At 31.2% G+C, this 10,354-nt stretch overlaps 1 protein-coding gene across 2 annotated transcripts in view; it reads left to right on the top strand.

Moving 5' to 3' along the window:
• The first annotated feature begins 6,605 nt into the window (after positions 1-6,605).
• SPY (Tetratricopeptide repeat (TPR)-like superfamily protein) overlaps positions 6,606-10,354 on the top strand; it is a 28,233-nt gene continuing 24,484 nt past the window's right edge. Inside the window, exons 1-2 of one of the 2 annotated variants that reach the window (XM_039025033.2) lie at positions 6,606-7,188; positions 7,432-7,991. In XM_039025033.2, coding sequence (XP_038880961.1) covers positions 7,581-7,991 — 411 coding nt within the window. In that variant the 5' untranslated portion in view covers positions 6,606-7,188; positions 7,432-7,580. Of the gene's footprint in view, positions 7,189-7,426; positions 7,992-10,354 lie in introns of both variants that reach the window. The other variant, XM_039025031.2, reaches the window with a different exon arrangement.

Genomic DNA, 10,354 nt, shown 5'->3' with positions numbered 1-10,354 from the left:
TTTAAATAGAGGAAGAAATGTTGAGTTTGTGGTGGATTGGAAGGCTTATGAAGCCATTTTTTCCCTCTCACAAATCCAAAACTCAAACTCTCTCAAATTTACATGAAAATACAATAGATGAATAGTCGTTCGATAAAACAGAAATCATTTGAATATCTTATTTCCTATTAGAATAAGATCTAAATCCAATCACTAGGATTATTAACTACTAATAAGTCGGTCTAAAAAAAAGGGTTGTTGCTGATACTTTCTTCTCAGTTCCTTCTTCTATAATCCGAGCTTACAGTCTGTCGCTTTTGATCGCTCGACCACTCTCCCCTTCCCAGGCTGAGGCCCCACGCACTACCAGGTTGGGGGGAATAAATAATCTGAATGTTCGGGTGGTGATACATTTATACAAAACTCCTACCTCGAGCACATGCAATGGATTCGTAGACAGTCAAGTAAAATCCAATCCATGAAATAATTTGATCTATGGATATTCGGAGTAAGTTCCTTAACTTGGACAGGATATTTAGTCCATGTCGCTATTCCTGCATCCAAGGGAGAATATATCGGCGAGGTTAAGCGCTAGGTAAAAGGCAGTTAGGGTTCAAGTTTACTTTCTTAGCAAGTCATAAAAGGTTAGGGCAGTTGAGGAATTAGTTGAAGTGCAAGCATCCAATTTGTATTTTATCTGGGAAAAGCCATATTTTTCTCAACAATGTCTTTGTCATTTGATCCAATAGTGTTCCGTTAGATAGGAACAGATTTGATAAATACTGATAACTCTCGGATGGAGTATTTCTTTTTTCCTTTCAAATTCATCACAAATTTAGAGCACACAAATCTGTTTTAAGGTCGGAGAATAGCGGGGAAGACTCTAGTGGTGGTTCATGAAGTGTTCGTAATCAAGAACAACCAAATGATTGGTTCAATTTTGAGCTACATCAAAGTTTGCTCTTAATACTCTGTTTTCCTGTTTTGAACGAGCATGCTTAATCTTTAAACTTAATGTAATTAGAGTGCTTTTGATCCTGATTGCTTCCGCTTGCATATTTTTAACACCAATAGAGAGGGATTGATTTATAGTTGGACTGTAAACTGTTTGTTCATTAGTTGGATTAATGGTACTTAAGAAGTTAAATGTAACTATAGGAGTAAAAAGGTAATTTGACCAAGCTATAGTTATGAGTAATTTGTGAAGAGTCGACTTACTGTTGATTAGTTACATCTATGGACACAGAAATATATATGTAGTGCGAAGAGTGCAGTTATAGTTCTTTAGTGAAATGACCCGCAATGAATTAATGTTGATTAATTTAATTAAAGATTTTAATTAATTAAGCTTGAATTATTGAAACTTTTAATCTGCAGGTCCATTAGGTCCCTTTGCTAGCTCACGAAGGGTAAAAATGAGAATCAACTTATTTTGGATTAATTTGAATCATTCAAATTAAATAAGAAAATTAACTGTATAAGATACAGTTAGTATAATGTATATAAATACATTATAATATATAGTTAATTATAAATATGATTTACAATAAATATTATATATGAGATGAATAAATATTTGAATGAGATTCAAATATTGTTTATATAAATGGGATTCATATAAAACTATAGGTTAAATTTAATATGGATAAAATTCATATTAAATCTATAAGTTATATGATAGAATAATATATTTAAATAAGATTCAAATATTAAATAAACTATAGATCAAATTTAATATGAATGACATTCATATTAAAACTATAAGTTAAGTTTAATGTGAATGAGATTCACACAAAACTATAATATATGAGAGAAAATACATTTGAATGTGATTCAAATATGACATTGATTAAATTTATGATATTTAATTAATTGGATTGATTAATTTATATTCAATTAAATTAAATAAGATTTAATTCAATTTTAAATTAGATATTAATGTTGACTCCCCAACCATTAACAAGGAAGTTGAGGGAAATCATCTCCCCTCACATGAGTTATATTCACAAAACAGTTCTACCATATTAAAAAAGAAAAAGAAAAAGAAGTGAGTCCTTATGTAGAGAAATTTTTCTCTCAATTTTTTTCTCTATAGAATAAAAATCCCTCCCTCTCTCAAATAGACCTTCCTTACCAAAATAAAGGATCTCATACATCCTTGATTCTTATTCCAGAGAATAGTAAGGAAGGCTCGGTGGTGGTGTTTCTGCTCGTTGAGTTCGAGGGAGAAATCTGTGTAGAGGAGTTTGTTGTTGTTTATGAGTTACATAGAAGAATTGTTTGAAGACGGCCTTCAAAGGTTAGTTTTTCTAATCTTTCTATCATCTGTACATCATACTTATGAGTTTTGTTTATCTTGTACTGCATCGCATGTTTTCTCTAATTTTACTTGATTTCCAAAACAATTTCGAAAGCACACATGTTCATGCGCTTTCGCTGAGAAATTCGATTCATTCAATTAGTATCCGAGCCAAATCGTGCCTTTGGTTTTTGCTTTAGAATGATATAAGAGGTGGATAGCTTACTACGTATTTGATGTATGAGTTTGCAAAATAGGCAATTTCAAATTTTTGCAATTTAGATTACTGCTTTAATGTGATTAAAGTTGTAAGGGCCCATTGTTTTGGGCATTTTATTTATGTAATCGAGTCTGCAAATTCATGTCGACCGAGGAACAAGAGTTGCTATGAAGATTAGTTAAAAACGAAGCAAAAACGGATGAAGAACACTGCACATAAATGCATTATGTGATGGAGTGTAAAGCGGGAGCGTTGCAACACTAGGCTTTTACGCTACAACACAAAAGCCCGAAACTGCAAAGCTCCTACCGAGCATTGCAGTGTAGTATTACGTTGTGGCATGTGATATTTAATTTAATTTTTCATGTGATGTATGATTAAGATAATGTTTTAATTATATGTTGCATAATGTATGTCATATAGTTTAAAATCTCACCTTAGGATAAACATTTTCATACATCATATTAAATATTAATGCCATATTATATGATTGTATGATATAACGAGCATGCACATACGTTATATTTAATATAAATGTTATATTATATGGTTGCATATTCTAATAAGCATGTCGTGCAATTTTATTTAATATAAGCACTATATTATATACTAGAGTGCTTAATATTTTCATTAATATTAATATAAGAGTTATATTAATTAATGAAAAAGCATAATAATGCATCATATTTAAATATAATTGTTATATCTAAAGTTTGAGTTAATTCTTAAAATATGTACATGCGTGATTGTACTATATAGTTTGCATTATTATAATATAAATGTTATATTATATGTGTTAATAGATTTGATTAAAAACATGTCTTACTATATAGTTATTCATTAATATTAATATAAGAGTTATATTGTGTATGTTAGTGAATGTGGTATGCATGAGATATGATTTTATTGATTTGTTTATAATTGTTATATTCAATTAATAATATCGTGAAATGCATATATTTTGATTGCATGTTAGCCTAATGCTATTAGGATAAGGTTAATTAATTTGTTTTAAATGGTTTAAGATTGCTTTAGTTAATCTCCAAATTTGATTTCTAATAAGATTAGATTTAAAACAAATCATTTGTTTTTCTTTCAATAGGATTAAAGTGAGAAAATAAGGGATTAAATTTATAAAAACATTTGCCTATAAGATACCTTTGTCTAAGGAACGTTCTATCTATGATTGGGGTACTTTAACGGAAACGGAACATTCTTACCCAGAAACGGAACTGGAAGGTAAATTAGTCAAATGCTTTATAAACATGCAATAGGTGATTATAACTGATTAAAGCATTTAATAAATGATAATTATACATGGTTAAACTATCAAATACAAAAGTTATATTGGGCAAATTTAACAAGAGTTAAATAAATTTTTTAGCCTAATTTACCTAAATAATGAACCCTCAATTGTATAATACTTAGTGGCAGGAAAAATGATATATATGATATGTCTGATTCTCCCACGTTCTCAGGTAATTCACACCGTGAGATTCATGTCTGGCCTCAAGGCGCCTTGATATATCCGCTTACCGATGGTGTTTGCATGGATCAATATCAAGGTGAATTGGAGAAAGTATTTATAGTAAATGAGTAAATGACTGTATCAACGCATCCATGATTAATTTTTGCAAATAAGATTTAGTAATCAAGCTAATGTTAGGTGAAACAACAAAGTAAGACTTATCAAGATTAATTTTTTATTTTTGGCATGATGCTAGTTCATAATCTTTGATAATTTTTGAGATGGTGTAATAAGAAGTGGTTGCTTTGGAGAACCATATGGTGCCATCTGAAAAAAGATGATGAGTTATAGAAGGAGCGGACCTAGAGAACTTTAGACCAAAGATTATTATGTAGTTTAACATGTTGAATAAGTTTTGAGAAGCCTTCGAAACATATTTTTAATCATTCAAAATTAATTTAATATTTAATTTACACATTTAGATGATATTTTTTATATCATAAAAATTGACATTGAATGATTAAAAATATATCTTAGAGTAATTTTAAAAATGAAAAAATAATAATTTTAACCGTTTTAGAATCACTCACAACTTAGATTAAAACTACCCTTGTTTATATTTTACATACAACCAATCAAACCATCCTTAACTATCCATTGTTTTGAAAACCCCTACACTTGTCATCATTGCAAAATTGTTTAAAAGTTACAGTGGATATATTGTATATATTTTTATTAGATTTTTATTTAACAAACAAAGGAAATATTTTCATTAGAGTTGAAATATCACTTAATTTAACCTAGATCTAAAAGTTGTGGGTTAAAAGATTTTAAATTGCTGTAAAAATATTCTCCACCAATTGAAACAAATATAAAACTATAAAAAATCCAAGACCTGACCTAATTTAGGGGTGTTATATATGATAGTAGACATTTTGTTTAAAAAAAAAATGATAGAGACATCAATTTAACTAGTGAATTTTAGGGTTTCTTTGACGATTAATAAATAAATAAATTTGAAAAGAAAAAAAAACCAGCAACAACAAAAATAAATGCAATAGTTAAATGAAATGAATCATATTCAAGATTTTTTTTTTAATTTTTTTTTTTTATTACTCTTAGATGCGTTTAGTAACAACTTTAGAAAGGAGAAGGAATAGATATGAAATTTGAATTAATTTTATTATATTTTATTTTTAAAATACACCACATCACCATCTTCTTCTTTGTTGGTATAATTTGAAATTCGCTAAAAGAATTCACCTATTACCCAACTTAAAAGAACTAAAGAGGCAATTTAGGGTGCTGTTTAATTTAAAAAATAAGTCATTTTTGTAAAAAAATTGAGCATTTAGTAACTATTCAAAATAGGTTTTGAAGTGTATTTTCAATCATTTTTATCAAACGGACCCTTACTTTTTTTATCCTTATATTGCAAGTACATATATATATAATTCATTAGCATATAAGGTTACATGATTTATGGGTCGAAAACAAAAGTTGGCAAAAAAAAAAAAAGAATTGTATATCATTAATATAAAATGACCCACCATAAAATCAAAATTGTACATCAATAAGGCTCGTTTGGTAATCCTTTCAAATTTTGAGTTTGGTGAAAATTAAGCCTATTTGCACTCTATTTTTTAATTTGCATCTTTATTAAGTACAATGGTTGAATTTTTAACCAAATTCTAAAAATAAAAAATAAAAATTTAAAAGCTACTTTTTTAGTTTTCAAAATTTGGCTTGATTTTTTAAACAATTGATAAAAAGTAGATAATAAAGAAGAAATTTGGATGTAAAAATAGAGTTTATAGGCTAAATTATCAAAAACAAAAACAAAAAACTAAGACTCTGTATTGCAATCATTTTGTTTTTGAAAATCAAGCTTATAGATACTACTTTCACCTCCAAATTTTGTCATTTGTTATCTATTTTTTTTTATTTAAACCAAACTGAAATGTGAAAACTAAAAAAATAGTTTTTAAAAAAGTTTAAAATTTGATTACGAATTCAATCATTGTAGTTAAGAAAGATGCAATTATCGTAAGAAATGAAGAATAAATAGGCTTAATTTTAAAAAATCAAAACAAAAAACGAAATAGTTATCAAATATGATATTTGTAAATGTTGATTTTTTATTTTTAAATTACAGCAAATTGGATATGAGAACTCTACACTAACTTCCGCTTCACCCACCAAGAAAATAAATACTACTTTGATTTTTCCTAACATCTGCTCTTGTTTAATTTTCCTAAAAAATATAACTTACTCTAATAATCTAACCACCTGTAACCAAACAAGAAAAAAGAACAACAATAACAACAATTATAAACAAAGACCAAATTAAACTAGCAATTAGAATACAAGAAATAAAAAATGATAAAACATGGGATTTAACCTAATGTTTGTTGGGTTATTTTCAAATATAAGAAAATAAGTCAACTTATTTACAAATGTAACAAAATATTACTGTCTATCAATGATAAATATGTAGTAGTATTTTACTATAATTAAAAATATTTTTAGCAGTTTTGTTATTTAAAACCATAATCCACAATTTATCATTATTTTTTTAAAAAAATAAAAATAAAAATAAAGATCATTTCTTAAATTGTGGAAAAACAAAACAATATTAAAACTAAAATTTAAAAAGAAAGCAAGACGATCATGATTTTGTAAACATAGATAAAGGGAAATGGAGATGGGCGTGGGCGTGAATTGCAAAATTATCGGCGAACGAGTAGTAGAACACAGCCAAAAGCCATATCATATCCAATTCCCTAATTTCTCTTAATCTGTTGGTTTGGATGTTATTAAGAAGAAGTTTCTAAAGTTTTTCAATTAACCGACGGATTTTTGGGGTTTTGGGGCAATATCGAATCATCATTCGCCTTTACGGAGAGAGAGAGAGTAGCAGAGAAGCAGAGCAGCAGAGCAGAGACCTCGCTACTTCTCGGCTGGCTCCTTTCCTTCGCCATTTTCATCACAGACCCAGCTCTCTCTCTCTCGCTTTTCTTCGGTTACTGGCGTTGCCTTTTCCTTCCTCTTCTTTACCCACTTCTTCATTTTGTTGATTCTATCAGTGGGCTTGACGGAAGGGGGGGCTTTTAAGCAGCTTCCGTTATCAGTGGATTAGTCTACCAGTCCTTGTTCTTTGCTGTCAATGTTTAACTGGGGTTCATAATATAGAACTCGGAGGAGGAAGATTGAACATTTCGTGTAAGCTCCAACTCTTTTTTGACTCGTTCGTATTGATTTGTTTATTATTGATCGACCCTTTTCTTTGTTTTATTTTTTCTGTATTGCTTTGCTGTTTGTTTGATTAGTTATTATTTGGGTTTAAGGTTTTTGGGGTTTTATTCCAGTGTGTAGTGAATTTTGTTTCTGGCTATTGGGTTTTGGTGGTTTTTATGATTGCAATCGAATAATAGGGTTCGAGGTGTGTTTTCTGTGATAGGTTAGGCTGAAGAAGCTTCTGATTTGGTGGAGTGGGTTCTATCTTAGAGCCATACTAGGGTCTGTTGCTAAGTTGGTTTTGGAGGCATCAATGACGGAGTTTAGTACCAATGGTCATTGTTGATATTGTAATCTAAGGTTGCTGTTGGGCATAAATGGATTGGACCGAAAAAGACAATAGTAGTGGAAAGGAGATAGTCCCTGTGAGAGAAAATGGTTTCTTGCAAGTTGCACAGTCTTCCTCCAAAACGAGTTCATCTCTAGTGAGTATTGATTCAGCAGAGAAGAAGGTTGAAGGCAAGGATGGTCTCTTCTTTGCCAACATTCTTCGATCAAGAAACAAATTTGCTGATGCTCTTGTCCTTTACGAGAAAGTATTAGAGAAAGATGGTGATAACTTGGAAGCTCATATTGGCAAAGGAATATGCCTACAGATGCAGAACATGATCAAGCCTGCGTTTGAAAGTTTTGGAGAAGCCATCAGGTTGGATCCACAAAATGCATGTGCGTTCACACATTGTGGTATTCTATACAAGGAGGAAGGTCGTCTTGTGGAGGCTGCTGAGGTATGCTTTGAAACTTAACATCTGTAAGTTACAAAACTTAACACCCCATGTTAGAGATATAAAATATAGTTCATTTGAAGCCTATATGCGGCACCTGATTTCCCTTAAGTCCATTATTACTTGCTAAGCTATAATTCAAGTGTCAATTCCTTCATTCCTTCATTCCTGGCTTTATATTCACAAAATTACCACGTTCTTACATGCATACTTCGGAAATTCTTTTGTAGTAATTGATTTGTCATGGACAGATCTGGAGCTCGAATGGCTTATTGGTGTGTTCTTTTAGAGATTAGAGAAGGCTGCTTGCATGTTAACATGTATATTTTTTTGATTTGATACTCTTATATGGTGCGTTATTGCACTTTGATTTGTTGCGATGTTTAGTCAGTTCAGTTCCTTTGACTTCTCTCAATGCTTTTTTTTTTTAAATGGAAAGTAGCCTCTTCATTGAAATAATGACATGAGACTAATGCTAAAAGTATAATAGAAAGATGCAAAAAAACAAAAAGAACCTAAGGATTAGGAGGTGCACCCGGGAATCTCAACAAGGTTGACACCCCCAAAGCACCCACATCAAATCCATACAAGCTGTATAACTTTCGAATCAATCCAAAAAGAGCAATATATCTCAACAATCTAAAAGAAGAATACATCTCAACAATCTAAAAGAATAATACATCTTACGTACAACTCTAGCAAAGGACCATATCAAATGTGGCTTGAAAAACATGGCCGGATCCACCACAATTCTCAGAATAGTACCTAATTATGCCTCGGTAAAGTCAATAACTAAATGCTAATGTTGGAGTAAAGTTGAATATCATCTCTCCATATTCCATGCTTTTCTCCTCGGAGAACTTCAATATCCACTAACTAGCTTTGAGACCACGTAGTCAACAATTTAGCTTTAAAAAATACTCTCAAATCTGATATAATTGAAGAAGACCCGGAATTTTCAGCAGGCACAACTTATTGTCAATTTCCTCTAAAAGACCCTCTTCTCTTTTCTTCTTATTTCTTCAAAATCAATCTGCCCTGATTTAAGAACATTCTTCAAGCTTCTCAGATTAGAACTAATAACAAAACCAACCCATCCATGAAAGCTACCAACTCAAAAATGTTTCCAATCAACAGTCCTTATTGAGCAACCAACTATTACAAAAGCGGAAAGGTGAAGGCCCCCGGAATATAGAACCAGCTCTCCATCTTGAGACCAAGTGAAAGGACCGATGGAAACTTCTCTCAATGCTTTTATAATTGCCTCTCCATCCTATTGGCGGTGTTTAAAAATGGGAGTCCTTTTGTTTATGCATTAGTGATGACTTTGAGAAGAAATAAGAATGGAATGCAGATTAGCCTTGAAAAACCACTATAGAGATTTAAAATTTTCCAGGTGGTGGTCTAATTAAACTAGCCTATTAGGTCATCCAACTAGCTTTTCTTATATTGATTTTCAATTAGCCACAATAGCTTGTGAATACACATATTGATAGTCTCAATACTCATGACAATTTGCAAAGGAAGCTTAAAATGAGCTCTCTCCCCCCCTCTATCTGTAGCCTTTGTATGAGAGACGAGGAGTATTTGGACCATCTTTTCTTACACTGTGATTATGCTTCCAAGGGGTGGTCCAATGTTTTTAGCATTTTGGGTGGAATTGCTGTCTTCCGAAAAAGGTTGATGTCTGGCTTCTGGAAGGTCTTGACAGCCATGCTTTTAGTGTTAAAGGGAAGATTCTTTGGAGATGTGCCACTCGGGCTCTTCTTTGGTGTCTTTGGAATGAAAGAAATAGTAGAATTTTTAAAGACAAGTTTTCTTCTTTTGATTCTTTTTGGACTTGTGTTCAACATATGGCCTCTTGCCTCTTGGTGGTGCACTAATTACACCAAATTCTTTTGTAATTATAGCCTTTTGATGAACTTTAACAATTGGAAGACCCTCCTGTATTAGTCCTCCAGGGAGGGGTCCCCTCATCCCCTTGCCCTTAGGTTCTCCTTTCTTTGTTTGATGAATATACTTGTTTGTTTCCTATTAAAAAAAAAAAAAAAAAAAGATAGGCTGAACAGTAGCCTTTACCAAGCAATAACAATAACAAACCAAATGGGCGAATCTGAAGATCTAAACTTTAACTTGAGTAAAACAACATTTGAACAATTGCAAAGAACTTGACAAAGACCAATGAAGAAACAGACACAACGACCCAAGAAACCACACAAGAAATACACCTACATCAGAATTATAATCAAGCTGGAAAGACTTTGCCAAGAAACAGATACAAAGACCCAATAAACCACACAAGAAGTACAATAAACCAGCTTATAATACTGACCTCTTGAGATGAACATAAAACAAAACAGAAAAAC

This window comes from Benincasa hispida, chromosome 3, assembly GCF_027475165.1.
Source record: "Benincasa hispida cultivar pf3 chromosome 3, pf3_genome.v1.1, whole genome shotgun sequence".
Classification (NCBI taxonomy): Eukaryota; Viridiplantae; Streptophyta; class Magnoliopsida; order Cucurbitales; family Cucurbitaceae; genus Benincasa; species Benincasa hispida.
Note: the sequence above shows the minus strand (reverse complement) of the source record. Positions and strands in the feature narration are given on the sequence as shown.